This window comes from Balaenoptera borealis, assembly GCF_965194805.1.
Source record: "Balaenoptera borealis genome assembly, chromosome: 11".
Taxonomy (NCBI): domain Eukaryota; kingdom Metazoa; phylum Chordata; class Mammalia; order Artiodactyla; family Balaenopteridae; genus Balaenoptera; species Balaenoptera borealis.
The window spans coordinates 56,047,577-56,064,174 of NC_138868.1; the positions used below are offsets into that span (position 1 = coordinate 56,047,577).

At 37.5% G+C, this 16,598-nt stretch overlaps 1 protein-coding gene across 14 annotated transcripts in view; it reads right to left on the reverse strand.

Annotated features, from left to right (window-relative positions):
- Positions 1-16,598, reverse strand: part of GDPD4 (glycerophosphodiester phosphodiesterase domain containing 4) — a 279,828-nt gene that overhangs the window by 250,734 nt on the left and 12,496 nt on the right. For 7 of the 14 annotated variants that reach the window (XR_014231772.1, XR_014231773.1, XM_082343331.1 and 4 more), the window contains exons 1-3: positions 13,099-15,088; positions 11,256-11,359; positions 1,349-1,442 (exon numbers count right to left, since the gene is read on the reverse strand). Coding sequence is in view for 12 of the 14 variants with exons in the window: in XM_082343331.1 (XP_082199457.1) it covers positions 1,349-1,442; positions 11,256-11,359; positions 13,099-13,374 (474 nt within the window). In the remaining 2 variants the exon portion in view is untranslated. The other 7 variants (XM_082343334.1, XM_082343333.1, XM_082343335.1 and 4 more) reach the window with 5 other exon arrangements.

The window sequence follows — 16,598 nt, forward strand, 5'->3', positions numbered from 1 at the left end:
TAGAGAAAGCCCTCGCACAGAAACGAAGACCCAACACAGCCAAAAATAAAAAATATAAATAAAAAAAAAAAAAAAAAAAGAAAGTCTTCTTCTATGGAATGAGAAGCAGGACTTAAAAAAATATATATATATATGATATTTGTTTCTCTCTTTCTGGCTTACTTCACTCTGTATGACAGACTCTAGGTCCATCCACATCTCTACAAATGACCCTGACTTTGTCATGATGTTCCCACAGTCTGGAACTTTCTTCCCCATCAGCATAAACACATGTCTAAATCCAACATCCCTCCAAGATCCCACTCCTGTTCCACCTCTTCCAAGAAGCCTCACTTAATCCTCTTGGCTGTAAGTCACCTCTTCCTTCTCAGAACCCATGCAGAACGTTATTTAGGCCACTCTAATGACAATTATAATGCTCTCCCTGTGTTGGTTATTTTTGTCTATGACTTAGTTCCCTACTAGATTCTAAACTCTCAATAAGTTAGAATTAAGGACGACTATAACTTTATATCTCATAACTATCACTTTGAAGTGCCCTGCATGAAAACAGAAACTGCACGTCTTGTTGATTTCTGTATCTTCAGTACTTATCACTCATATAATGATCAATATATTTTGTTGAAAGAAAAATTAATGCAAATGTCAACTGATTTGGGGGTTGGATTCTTCTATATCAGACAGGAAATCACTGGGGACAAGGAATCATGAAATCAGAGAAAGATATATATGCCCTATGTATAATTGGACACTGAAAAACTCCAGTTCCTTAAAAGTTAGTCTCTCACAAGCTTTCCACTTCTTCAAACTCCTCTATTTCCTGGCCTGAATTTCTCACACTACCTGACACTACTATATGTCAGACAACAGAGGCAGGGTCACTAGTGCCTAAAGACTTTCGCTAAAATGTACTTCACGCCTGGACTAAGGACTAGCATTTGCACATTAGAACAGGTTTAACACACTAGCTAATTTGTAAGGCCCAGAAAGACTGATTCTTAGGAGATGGGCTATAAAATTCAATATGCAGAAGTACTGCCATTTGAAGGTGTAGGTGTCTAAAATGACAATACTGAGTGAACCAGAAAATAGGCTATGAAACAGGGGAAGGATATTCTGCCACCCTTCCAAAGGGTCAAAGTGGTAAGACACACCCTCTAACAGCACAAGCCTTTTTTCCTCCATCTATCCCTCGTGCCTAATATTCTTGGCTGATGTAAACCCCAACTCTACCAAGAGTGATCTGAGGTTCTGAGGGCTCCCAGCACAACTGGGAACCATACCACAGACAGAGCACCTCATGAGCCTACTCAGGAAAGGAGTGGGAGAAATGGAAAACATTACTCACCAAGAGCAATGATGTGTAGGCAGCCAGGATCCCCAAAAAACTCAGCAAGACAATGGACCAGAAGAACCAGAATCCTGTACCTAGAAAAATGACCCTGCAAAAATGTGTTTCAATCCTTAAAATACAGTAAAAAATTAGTAGCATCTGTGTCAAGGATGGGGGGAGATAAGACTGGACTAGATGAGGTAAAAGATAAACAGAGGGAGATAAGAAGAGAAGGCAATTTGGGAACAGATGTGTGAAAAGCTTTGGGGATATTCAGTTGAGAAGTTCTAACTTTGTCCTACAGGCAATTGGGTACTTTAATGGGGCTCTGTATGAGTGGTATGATTCTTTAAAGTTACTCAGAGTATATCAATATATGCAAAAATTATGTTCTCTTTAAAAAACAATATAAGACAGAAATTCTGGAATTCCAAAAGAGAAAACGTCCACTCCCTTAATAAAACTAACGCTTTCCATTTGGGCAGGTTCCTGGTCCACATGAATATATGTTTTCTTACATAACTGCAAGCCACCATATTAATTTATCTATTCTGTGTAAGAGATTTGGCCCCTTCAAAAATAGTCCTGATGTGTTCTGTTCCTAAAGTAGTTTATGAGGGAAAACTGCTAATAATTCGCTAAGAGAAACAGTGTTACACTTGGTCTACATATTGTATGTCAAAATTGTTCTAGACCGTTCATTTCAAGATAACAGAAATTACCTTCTCACCATATAAAATCTGGAGAAATTATATTTTAACAATACAGACATACGCTTCAAAGATACTGCATTTTTTACAAATTGAAGGTTTGTGGCAACCCTACATCAAACAGGTCTATTGGCACCATTTTTCCAACAGCATTTGCTCACTTCATGTCTCTGTGTCACATTTTGGTAATTCTTGCAATATTTCAAGCTTTTTCATTTTTATTATAGTTGTTATGGTGATCTGTGATCAGTGATCTTTGATGTTACTACCACTACTCACTGAATGTTCTGAGGATGGTTAGCTATTTAGCAATAAAATATTTTTTAACTAAGGCATGTATATTTTTTATAAACGATGTTATTATACACTTACAGACTACAGTATAGTGTAAACATAACTTTTATGTGCACTGGGAAACCAAAAAAATTGTGTGACTTGCTTTATTGCTATATTATTCACTTTATTTCTGTGGTCTGGAACTGAACTCCCAGTATCTCCAAGGTATGCCTGTATAAAATATAGATTGGTGAACATATAACCACATTACAAATAGGAAAGGAAATTCTCTTTGGTCAGGGGCTATAACATACATCAAGAAGAATGAAACAAGCAAGCAGCCATCCTAGCGAGAGCTATCCCAGATCAAGATACTAAGAGTACTTTCTAAAAGATGAGCTCACAGCCAGGAATCAGAAAACATGTAAGGAATGTCAACAAATTCACCCAATAAAGCCAACTAATAGAACAACTTGCACATAAAAAAATATAATTAATAGAACGATCAGAAAAGAACCACAAAATAAATATATTCAAAAGCTTCAGAAAAGTAAAGGACTCACATCCAGGTAACAAGAATAGATGTTTTAAAACAAGCACATTAATTATCAAAACAATGAAACAGAGATCTTAAAAAACATGCAAGATGACCTATAACGGAAAAGAATCTGAAAAAATAATATGTGTGTGTGTGTGTATAGCTGAATCACCTTGCTGTACAATTGAAACTAACACAGCATTGTAAATTAGCTAGACTTCAATTTTTAAAAAATGCAAGATGGACTTAATAGTAGCCTAGATACAGTCAAAGAATTTATCAAACAGCTTAACCAAATAGTGATTTTGACTTTGCTTTCCAAGTAAGTAAGTTAAGGTTTACCATTTAATGGTGCCTTTATTTTTCTAATCATTTTTCTGGCCACATTTGATTTTTTTTTCACTCCCTTTTAACCTAAAAGGTCTTCTTTTGTACATTCAACCACACATAAATATTATTATTAGCTTAGTTCAGCTCAAAACCCTCTCACCAAACTCAGGTGAAGTTCCCACCCACCCACCATGAACTGCAGGAAGAATTTTGAATTTTTTTCTCTTTTTCTCTTTCCCTCTTCTACTTCTTCTTGTCCTATTCATCTGTACTCACTCTAGGTGGTGGTAGTGAAAGCCCTCGCACAGACCCAACACACCCCTAAATAAATAAATAAATTTATATAAAAAAAAAAAAAGAATTCTAGAAGGGAAAATACAGCAGTAAAAATTAAGAACTCAGTGAATGGATTAAATAGCAGGTAAAACAGACCCAAAGGAATTTGCTAAACAAAAGACAGACCAGAAAAAAATATCAAGCATGAAACAGAGACACATGAAAAAAATACATGAGAAATACAGAAGAAAGAGTAGGACACTTAAGAGGATAAAGAGAAAATACCTAATATAAAATTGAAGTAGAGGCAATAGAAAATGGGGTAAAAGCAATATTTGTAAAGGTAATGGCTGAGAACTTTTCCAAAATGATTAAAAATACTGTATTGGTCTGGGACCACTCAGAAAAGGAATTATTGTAGGGATTAGACCTTGGGCTATTACAGAAGCTGTGAGAGAAGGCTATGTAAGACTGTTACATCTGCTCCAACACTTGGCCTAAAGTTGTAGAAGTCAGACAGGCCAGAAGTTGGAAAGTAAAACTGAACACAATATATAGGGAAACTGAAACCCATGAGGAGGAACTAGAACCCTCAAGGACAAACTGAAACACGTAAGGATAGACTGGAACACATGAGGACACACACAAACCATGCAACCTGTGTCTATCACTGTGTCAAGGATTTAGCTAAGTTAACTCCTATTAGCTAAGCTGTAACTCCATGGTATTGCTGCCGTGGCACCCATTTTGTTTGTCCAAGTGGACCACAGTGACCTTAAATTGACACTAGCACCCTCAGGAAAGCACATGACCTAGGAGCCCTCAGTCATAAGCAAATATAAGGTCCTGATATGACTTCCACAATAGCCCTTGTGATCTACAGTCTCGCATGCTTCCCATCACCTGTATGCCTCATGTGCCCCTTAGACAAAACTTCCATGGGGCTTACAAAAACCCTACTCTTATAGTTTGACTTAATCAATCTGGCCCTAGCCCAGGAACCCCAAAGCACTCCAGCCATGGACTGTAATAAAGGCATGTGCCCAGGTCCTGCCTCACTTTCTGTCTACACTCTGCCTTGACCTCCCTATGTGGGCCCTAGAGGCATCTGTGTACTTCCCCCAGTACCTTCAAGTAATAAACTTCTCTATTTTAATTTCTCTTGCAGTCTGTTGTTGAACCACCACTCACCATTGCTGTTGCCTCAATTGACCATCCAGCACCCTGTGCTCCACATAACAAATGTTAATTCAACAAAGTCATAACACACTTCCTCCAACCTTGGATAATAACAGTGACCTGCAGGAAAAGTTCATGCCTTTCATCATTTAGCTGCATACTTATCTGACCTAGGACATGAAGAAGCTGAAGAAGACCTGGCAGGAGCAAGAAAAATGTGGGCCCAGGTGCTTCCCCATGGCAACTAAGTGAACTACCAGATATTGACATTGCATGGAGGCTGTCATAATGCCTGGGTCCATCACTGATCTTCAGAGTATAAAGAAATAGCTAACGACTCACTTCCTACTTCCAAACTGTATACCAATTTTTCTTGTAATTAATCCTAACCCAATCCTATACTGGGAATGGAATTGTGAGAAATGTAGTTTCAGTTTAACTAAGTGGACCCAATTAGTACACTACCACAATCCACTCATGAGCAACTTGGTATTCATACACACCTCTATTAACCATCCTTACTTTCTATCTAACATGATGCGATTACCTCTCATACAACCAAAAACACACCAATCCTCTCCCCAAAAAAGGATACAAAGTTCCTTTATCGCCTCTATGTGATGTTTATACCTCTAATTTAAGTACTGATATATATGGTCAACTACTATTAATACATCTTATTTTCAATGGTAGAAGAATGGGAGAAGAGAAAAACATGTAGACACACACACACAGAATTCTGGCTCCCATGATCTCTGTCATTTGGTATCACATGAATGATGACGTTAACCGTTTCAATGGTTATGTTGAAACACCACTGCTAGCTTTGAAGATAGAGAAGGCCACAAGCTAGAAGCTGAGACCAACTCCCCTCTGACAACCACTAAAGAATGAGCACATCATTCCTACAACCAGAAGGAACTGGATTCTGCCAACAACTTGAATGAACCTGGAAGTGAATTCTCACTCAGAGCCCCAGGTATAAGCTCAGGCCATCTGGCACCTTGATTTCATTATGAAATCCTAAGCAGAGTACCCAGCCAAGCATGTCTGACGTCTGACCTACAGAACTGAGAAAAAAAATGGGTATTGCTTTAGGCCATTGAATTTGTGATAATTTGCTATGGGAGCAATGGAAAACTGCCCACTAACTTTACTTGTGGCTTTAGGACCAATGGGAACTCACTCTTATGTTTACAACTTTTATTTGATGATGGAGTATTGCTGTGAGGATTCTGCCTGCTTCTGAGTATGTTTATTCCAATTATGCATTCCAAAACTAGAGAAATAACTGCAGGGTGGGTTTGGGGACCCACTAGACCCACTGTAGAGATAGGTCTGAACCAAAACTCCATTGATTACCTATCTCCATTGATTACTCTGACTGGTGAATCATAGTGCTGCTTTATATCTCCAGGAATTTGTATCAGTTCAGAGTCAGTGTCCAGTAATTGCCCCAGAAGTATTTCTTCTGCCCAAGTGCACAACCACCCTGGTAAATAGCCAGATGTTCTTTGGGGGGAAAAGAGGAGGAAGACTGACAGTATACAGTTTTGTACAGGCAGGTTCTTTTGTATAGCAAGGTCCTTCCTCAAGGATTTCTCTTCATTCAAGAGCTAATTTGTTTGGTAAATAAGTAAAACAGATAATAGGAAAACAATAGAAAAAATTAACCAAACTAAGAGTTCGTTCTTTGAAAAAATACATAAAATTGACAAAACTTTTAGCAAGACTAACCAAGAAAAAAAGAGGATCCAAATAAATAAAATTTTAAATGAAAAAGGAGTCTTTACAACTGACACCACAGAAAGGAACATTAAGAGATGACTATGAACAACTATATGCCAACAAACTGGACAACCTAGGAAAAAAGGATAAATTTCTAGAAACATACAACCTACCAAGACTGAATCATGAAGAAACAGAAAATCTGATCAGAGTAAGATGTGAGTAATGAGTAAGGAGACTGAATCAGTAAACAAAAACCTCCCAAAGAAGAAAAGCACAGGACCAAATGTTTCACTGGCCAATTTTAAATATTTAAAGAAGAATTAACATCAATCCTTCTCAAACTCTTACAAAAAATTGAAGAGGAGAGAACACTCCCAAATTAATTTTACAAAGCCAGCATTTCCCTGATATAAAAGCTTGATAAGGACACTATAAGAAAAGAAATTACAGGCCAATATCCGTGATGAATATAGATGCAAGAATCACAACAAAATACTACAAGCCAAATACAACCGCACATTAAAAGAATCATATACCATGATCAAGTGGGATTCGTCCTTCTAATGCAAGGATGGTTCTACATACACAAATCAATAAATGTGATACATCACATTAAGAGAATGAAAGATAAAAATCATATGATCATTTCAAAATAGCAAAAATAGCATCTGACAAATTCAAACTCCATTCATGATAAAAACAAACAAACAAACAAACTCTCAACAAACTGGGTATAGGAGGAATATACCTCAACAAAATAAAGGTCACATATCACAAGCCCACATCTAACATCTTACTCAATGGTGAAAGGTTAAAAGATTTTCCTCTAAGATCAGGAATAACAGGGTGCACACTCACCACTCCTATTCAACATAGTACTAGAAATCCTAGTTAGAGCAATCAGGGAAAGAAAGAAAAGAAAGAAAGAAAGAGAGAAAGAGAGAAAGAAAGAAGGAAAGGGGGGGGGGAAGGAAGGAAGGAAGGAAGGGAGGGAGGGAGGGAGGGAGGAAGGAAGGGCACCAGAATTGGAAAGAAAGAAGTAAAACTTTCTCTATTTAAAGATGACATGATTTTATATACAGAAAATATTAAAGACTCCATCAAAAAACTGTGAGATCTAATTAATGAATTCTAAAGTTGCAGGATACAAAATCAATATACAAAAATCTGTTGGATTTCTACACACTGATAAAAATATATACAAAAAAGAAATTAAGAAAACAACCCCAGTTACAATATCAGTAACAAAAATAAAATACCTAAGAATAAATTTAATCAAGGAGGTGAAAGAGCCCTCCACTGAAAACTATAAGACATGAAATGGAAAGATACCTCATGTTCATGGATTGGAAGAATTAATATTGTTAATTTTCCATGCTACTGAAAGCCATCTACAGATTAGATGCAATCCCTAACAAAATTCCAATGGCATTTTTATAGAAACAGACCAATCCTAAAATTTGTATGGAACCACAGAAGACCCCAAATAGCCAAAGTAATATTGAGAAAGAACAACAAATCTGGAGGCATCACACTCCCTAATTTCAAACAATACTACAAAGCTACAGTAATCAAAACAGTAGAGTATCTGCACAAAAACAAACACCGTATCAATGGAATGCCATAAAGAGCCCAGAAATAAACCCATGTATATACGGTCTATTATTTTATGACAAAGGAGACAAGAACCAGGATATACAATGAGGAAAGGACAGTGTCTCCAATAAACAGTGTTGAAAAAACTGGACAGCCACATGCAAAACAGTGAAACTGAACCAATATCTTATACCATACACAGAAATCAACTCAAAATGGATTAAATACTTGAACATAAAACCTCAAACCATAGGACTCCTAGAAGAAAACATAACCAGTAAGTTCCTTAACATCAGCCTTGGCAATGAGTTTTTTGGATTTGACAGCAAAAGGAACAAAAGCAAAAACAAACAAGTGGGACTACATCAAACAAAGCAAAGGAAACCATCAACAAAACAAAAAGGCAACCTACCAAATGGGAGAAAATATTTGCAAATCATATATCTGATTAAGAGGTTAACATCCAGGGACTTCCCTAGTGGTCCAGTGGTTAAGATTTTGCCTTCCAATGCAGGGGGTGTGGGTTCAATCCCTGGTCGGGGAGCTAAGATCCCACATGCTTCGTGGCCAAGAAAACAAAACATAAAACAGAAGTAATATTGTAACAAATTCAATAAAGACTTTTGAAATGGTCCACATCAAAAAAATCTTTAAAAAGAGGTTAATATCCAAAAAATATACAAAGAATTCGTACAACTGAATACCAATTAAACAAACAAACCAGTTTAAAAATAGAGTATCTGAATACACATTTTTCCTAAGAAGATATACAGGCCACAGGTATATAAAAAGGTATTCAACATCATTTTTCTGATGATTCACTAATAATCAGAAAAATGCAAATCAAAACCCCAACTAGATATCACCTCATACCTGTTAGAATGGTTATCAAAAAGACAAGCAATAACAAGTGTTTGTGAGGATATGGAGAAAATGGAACCCTTGTGCACTACTGGTGGGAATGTAAACTGGTGCAGGTACTATGGAAACTAGTATGGAGGTTCCGCAAAAAAATTAAAACAGAGCTACCATATGATCCAGCAATTCCACATCTGGGTATTCATCCAAAGAAAATGAAAACACTAACCTGAAAAGATATATGTACCCCTATGTTCACTGCATGATATAGAAACCATGCCATGATATAGAAACAACCTAAGTATCCATTGACAGATAAATGGACAAAGAATATGCGGTATGTACATACAATGGAATATTATTCAGCCATAAAAAAGAAGGAAATCTTGCCATTTATGACAACCTTGATGAACCCTTGAGGGCATTATGCTAAGTGAAATAAGTCAGACAGAAAAAGACAAATACCATGTGATCTCCCTTATATGTGGAATCTAAAAAACAAAAACAAAAACAATAAATAAGCTCGTAGATAGAACAGACTGGTGGTTGCCAGAGGTGGGGGTGGATGAAATGGGTTAAGGGGTTGAAAGGTACAAACTTCCAGTTACTAAGCCATGGGAATGTAACATACAGCATGGTAACTATAGTTGATAATACTGCATTATATATTTGAAAATTGCTAAGAGAGTAGATCTTAAAAATTCTCATCACAAGAAAACAATTGTAATCATGTGTAGTGATTGATGTTAAAAAGATTTATTGTTGTGATCATTTCACAATATATATAAAAATATCAAATTATTACTTTGTATCCACCTGAAACTAACACAATGTTATAAGTCAATTACATCTCAATAAAGTTTTTAAAAACTGAGGGAAATTTTACTTTAAAATGAAACAGCTTTGTATCTCAAGTCCTGTGGAATAATTTAGAATGGGTCCATAAATAAAGACTGAATATAAACTGATCAAAAATTAGTAAAAATCCCACAAAATAAGCAAAGCAAGAAAACTAAAAAGTAAATAAATAAACCAGTTTTGATACTTAATCAATGATTAAATTAAAACAAAATAAATTCCATCTATAAAATTAATAAAAATTATCAAAATTAGAATAGTTACTGCTGTCAATGGCAGGTTAAAATAGAAACTCATATACCTCTGTTGTTTATGGAAATTGCTAGACTCTTTTGAGAAAGTACTTTGGCAATAAGCATAATGTATTTTATTAGTGTTTATTCTTCTTAAATCAATAACACCATTCGTGGGAGTCTATTGTAAGAACATAAGTCAGAGCACAGAGATTTCTCTGTGCTTTCATGTTATCAAAACCGGAAAATTTAGAAACATTCATAATGCCTAACAATAAAAAGTGGTTAAGTAAGTGTATTAGAGTACCTTCATGTCAGGAAATATTTTTAAACCATTTTAAATGATGTTCATTAAGAGTTTTAACAATTTTTCAAAATGTGTGCAACCATTTTAAGTGAAAATGAAAAGCAAAATTATATATATGGTATGAGCATAACCATGTAAAAATAAGCATAGAAAAAAAGACTGGGAAGTATACCAAGAGATTGTTACTCAAGAATAAGACTAAGCAGATTTTTATATTTTCTACTTTCTGCATTTTTTACATTTAAAATAACAAACCATATTTTACTTCTATAAAAGGAAAAATAGGGACTTCCTTGGCGGTCCAGTCGTTAAGACTCCTCACTTCCACTGCAGGGGGCACGGGTTCAATCCCTGGTCAGGGAACTAAGATCCCGCATGCTGCACAGTGCGGCCAAAAACAAAGGAAAAATAAACTGTATTCCATTTTTTAAAAAGACTCATACTCAAACATATCCCTTTCTCCCCCAAATACCAAATAATGGGTAAGATTTGCAATAATCAGGCCAGAAAAACTGGAAGAGCTAGGAGTAGTCCAGAGTAGGAATCTGGCTAGAAAAGGGGCTGAGATGGGACACCGTTTCTGTCTTTAGAGTCTTAGCCCAGTAAAGACAGAAGGAAGAAGCAGAGGCTGGAGGTGAGGCAGAGACATCAGGGTTCATGGACAGAGATCATGAAGACCAACTAGTGTAGGCATCAGTAACCCAGACAAAGAGACTGAGTAACAAGGTGTCAGGGAGTCCTCTGAATAGAAGGACTGGGGACACTGGAAGCACAGAGAAAGCTTCCCACTGAGCCAGATTTGGTCTAAGTGTGAGAGTGAGCACAGGTGGAAGGGAAGTATAATAGCTGAGGGTGCTGAGCATCTTTACCTCTCCCCAGAGTCAGGCCTCCCATCCACCAGCTGTAGAACACCCAATTTTATCCACCCTCCCCCTTATGCCACTAGATCTTTTCAGCCTGATGTAGGATCCATGTGGCTATTAGACCAAACAGCCCTTACACAAGTGAAAATACAAAAAGTGAAACTCACCAGTCAAAGCCAAAGTATTCGTTTGAGGATTCTATCCACACAAACAGCAAAAGCACAGACATGCAAAATGAAATAACCAGACATGCGTAAAATAATCGTTCTCTCTGGGAAGAGAAAGAAGCAAGTCTAATTTAGTTCCATTTATCCATGGTACCTCAGCAACATTTGTATATACTCGCCAAAGGTCTGCATAGTTGTAGTGCAGCATTACCCTGTAGAGAGGCTTGGAGATATCACGTATCCAGCCCAAAGGCTGAGTTGGGACAAGAACCAAAACATACTCCCAGGCTCTCTTCCAGGGATTTTTCCATTATACCACACTGCCTCCAACGTCACCTTTACCAGGAAGCCTCCCTTTATCTTTCGCTCCATGTCCTTCTTTATAGCTCTCTTGTGACTTACGACATCATCCCTAAGTAATAAATATCTGTTGAATCAATTTGCTCTTCTCCATTTTTACCATCACTACTCTAATCCAGGACACCAACATCTCTTACCTTGAATACTGCTGTTGCTTTCTCTTTGAAGGCAAAGACATCTCCCTGCATTACTCTTACACCATCTAATGCATCTTCCACATGATCAAATAATCATTCCAAAACATAGCTCAGACATCAGTGGCTTAAAATCTTTAGGGAGTCTTTATCCCCTACATGGCAGAGGTCAAATTCTTAAAACCACACAATATCTTTTCCCACTCCCTCTCTAGCTTCATAATTTCCCATCACTTCTCCATTCAGATCCTCTACTCCACTTAAAATAAACCTTATTCCAAGCCCTTTGACTCCTCCTCCAATACCTTTTCTCCTGCCATCCCCTGTTCTTTACCTATCCTATTCTTAACTGCTTTTCACATTCTAAATAGTTATTTTTGGCCCCCTCCCTTGTACATGAACGCATGCGTGTGTGCATAAGCGTACACACACACACAACTATAACACTTCTCTCACTATGTTGAGAGTAAGTGTGTACTTGTCTTTTCCTCCAGTAGACTGTGAATTCCTTGAGAGCAGGAACCATGCCTGAAGAACCTGTGTTATCCCCAGTCACTGGTATAGAAGTCAAATATCTGGGCAGGAAAGATACACGAACAGGAGAACACTCCTGCCTAATCCAGGGAAGCCTCCCATTCCCACCCCTTTCCTTGTGCTCCCCATCTCAGACATGAAAAATTAGTAATCCAATTGGTCAGAATCTCGGACCCAGCTAGACCAAGTTTATGATTAAGTGAAGGTACATGATATGGCTCTCCTCTTCTCACTTCAGTGTGCTCATCATTTGGTCTCATATTATATTGCCCACCAGAGAGGGCCAACATATGACTTAAAGAAAGAAAGAGGCGCTCAGTGAGGCTAGACCACATGCCACCACTCAGCCTTACCAGCGATCTTCATTACAGAAAGTCAGATACTGGCCAGACCAATAATAAAGGAGCACCTTGTTTCCCACTTGCTGTTTTTTCTCATATGTGTAGCTCCTTTGGGAAACTCATACTGAAGAGAGATTTAAAGATTCAGGTATTCCTGTAATCCCTAGCCAAAAACAGCTAATTGTACCTATACCTCAATTTTTCTTCAAGGTTCACTTATTAACAAAAGCAGAGGTGAATAAATGAATAACAGAATGACAAGAAAGAAGAGAAATGAAGAATAAAAGTGAAAGAAAATGAGCACATGTTCCCATAGAGTTAACTTTGGCTCCAGAATTATGGCAGAACTTTCATGAAGAGCTAGAGCCCGAGCCCAGTCCTGAAGACTCTAGTGAGCCCTCATGAGGGCAGGGACCAGCCCATGTTTCCCACATCTAAGAAAGTGTGGTCCAGCTTCTTCCCATCTCTCCGTACCCAAGAGCAGTAGGGTCCACGTTTAGATTTTTTCTCCTGTTTGATTTTCCACTGGCAGCTGTAGCAGCCAGTAATGGAAGTAACACAGCATTTGTGGTTGAAGATGTGTAAAATCCATGGACTATCCTTTTTCCATCTTTCGGTCTTCTGGCTCCTAGGTTCAATCCTGTTGGCCTTCATAGGCATGGTTCGCCTTTTTGCTGTAATGACAAAACAATCAGGATCTAGTAGTTCCTTCAAATGTTTCCTACCCCACCATTCTACAGAAAGTTCCATCAAAATAGATGGATTTTAACATTTTTTATAATCTAGGATAATGCACTGGATTTGGTGTAGAAGATTAGAGATTCATCCTATCTTTCCCACTAACTAGTTCAGTGTTTACTGCAGTCATTGCACCATTCAAGGTTTAGTTTTCTCACCTCTAAAAACGGTACCATATTCTCTGTCCTAGCCAACTAATATATACTGAAGGCATCAAATTAGATAATATACACAAATGTGTTTTTTAACTGTATTATGCTCTTAAAATAACTTGAAAACTTGGAGACACGAAGGAGGTATATGAAAAATATAATCTTTGACTAATAAGTGACTCAGACACACAGCTGCCTGCCCCTTTATAATCCAGATGCTTAAAAACACTGGTAAACAGAAAATCTCAAAACCAGCCAGAGAAGAAGACATATTACATGTAGAGGAATAAAGATAAGAATGTCTTCTTGATGTTCTTTGAACAACAATGATTTTTTGTTGAAAACAATACAAGCCAGAAGACAGTGGAGCAACATCTGTAAAGAACTAAAGAAGACAAAACAAAGCGTGTTAACCTAGAATTCAGCACTCAGCAAAAACAGTTAGAAAAAATGAAGTGAAATAAAGACCATTTCAGATATTTGAAACTGGAAGAATTAATCAGGTGATTTACACTATGAGAAATGTTAAAGTCATTCGGTATGAAGAAAAAGGTACCAGGTAGGAATGCACATCTACATAAAGGAATGAGGGGCACTGGAAATATTTAACGTGTCAGTGGATATAAAATAATGTTTTTCTTATTTAAAAAATTACTTCAGAAGTTTATAACAACTGTAGAAGTAAAATGGGGACTTCCCTGCAGTGGTTAAGATTCCATGCTCCCAAAGCAGGGGGCCCGGGTTCAATCCCTGGTCAGGGAACTAGATCCCACATGCATACCGCAACTAAGAGTTCATATGCCACAACTAAGGAGCCCGCCTGCTGCAACTAAGACCCGGCGCAACCAAATAAATAAATAATTTTTTTTTTTTAAAGAAGTAAAATATATGATAATAGTTCCAAGTCCAGGGGCAGGAAAATGAAACTATATTGTTATACAGTTCTCATACTGTATGTAAAGTGGTATAATAATACTTGAAGGTAGACTCTGATAAGTGAAAAAAGTATGCTATAAACTTCAAAGTTACCTCTGGAAAAAGGTGTACATATATAATAAGTCAACAAAGGAGATAAAATGAAATCATAAATATTACTCAATTAATCCAAAAGAAAGCAAGAAAAAAGTGAAAAAGATACATAGAACAGGAGAACAAATAGAAAGCAAACAGTAAATGCAAGATTTAAGCCTAAATATATCAGTAATTTCTTTCAATGCAAATGGACTAAATGCCCCAATTTTAAAAAGACAGCAAAATTGTCTAACTGGATTAAAAGAACAAACCCAACAACACGCTCCTTACAAGAGTTTGGTTTGTTTAGATAGAAGGTAAAAAGAAATGGAAAAAGATGGGGAATTCCCTGGCGGTCCAATGGTTAGGACTCCGTGCTCTCACTGCCGAGGACCCAGGTTCAATCCCTGGTCGGGGAACTAAGATCCCACAGGTCATGCCATGCAGTGAAAAAAAAAAGGAAAAAGATATACCTTGTACACGTATCAGTATTCCATTACCAGGATAATGCCATGTACCAAGCATGGACAAAACCTCAGTCACATATAACAAAAAGCATCTACTACTCACACATCTGAGTTGACTGGCTCTCAATTCTGCTTATCTAGACTGGCCTCAGCTAGAATGACCAGACAACTCTGCTCCATGTGTCACTCAACCAGGTTGGCCTGAGTATATTCTTATGGTGATGGAAGTTGTCCAAGAGAACAAGTCTCAATGTCAAGCCCATTTCAAGCTTCTGCTTCAAGGGATGTCTTGAAGTCAAAGTCAACTCATGGTAGAGGGCACTGTAAAGTTGCATGGCAAAGGGTGTGAACACAAAGAGTGTAATTAAAGGAAGGGTGCGAATTGAGGCCAAATGATATAATCTACCTCACTATATTATCAACAAATCAAAAATCCTTGAGGCAAAAAGCATTAGCAGAGACAAAGAGGGACATTTCATAATGATGAGAAACTATTTTTAAACAATTTTCCATTTATAGGCACCTAATCACACAGCCTCTGAAGGAGAAACAGACAAATCCAGAATCATTGTGGGAAATTAAGCACACTTCTCTCAATAAAAGATATAATAAGCAGATAAAAATGTCTAAGGATATAGAAGATTTTAACAACTTGATTAATAAATTAGTCTTAATTAACATTTATAAAACACTGTACTCAATGACTGCAGAATTTATATTCCTTTCAAATGGAAATGGAACACTTACCAAAAGTATAATTAAGCCAGAAATCAGTAAGAAAAAGAGAACTAGAAGATCCCACATTTGGGAATTAAACACCATATTTATAAAAACCCATGGGTCAAAGGAGAAAGACCACAATTGAAATAAGAAAAGAGTTTGAATCGGTTGATGATGAAACTACATGAACTTGGTATGACTAGCTGCAAATATTGGAGCGTCTAAGAAATATGTTGTGAACAAAAGTTCTGTGTCTGGGAGGAAGGTAAGCTGCTTGAATACTGAATAAAAGGGAGCATTTAAACCAGAATCATTACCATAACCATTTTCTACATATCTACAGATCTCTCATTTTGTGTTCATCAGCCAGAGTAGCCAAGTTCACATGAAAATCAACAATATTCAGGGAAAGATCAATAAATATTGTTTCCCTTGAAGCTCCTCTGATTTCCAAACCCATGTATCCAACAGCCTACTGAATCTCCACCTGGATTTTTCAGAGGCATTTCAAAATTAATACGTCCAAAACTGAACCCTTGACTTTCCCTCCAAAACCTATTCCACTTGAAGTCTGTCCCATCTCAGTAAAGGGCACCACTCTTCACACAGTTGCCTGAGGCAAAAGCCCGGGCTTGCCTGTCAGGATTAAGATACCAGAAAAAGACTCACTCTCCCCCCATAAAAACCAGAAAACTGGACAAAATGCATGAAACAACTACTTTCAGACATTGAAACGGCAGCCATGAGCAGTGACCCTCAAGAAGAGAAACAGACGAGCGCGCCCTTCACACCTGCAGGGACTTCCAGATAAGCCGAGCCACCGGGCCTGCCCAGGGGGTGCAGGGCTTGGTACCGCCGTGCCGGATGGGGACTGGGGGCCGGCTCA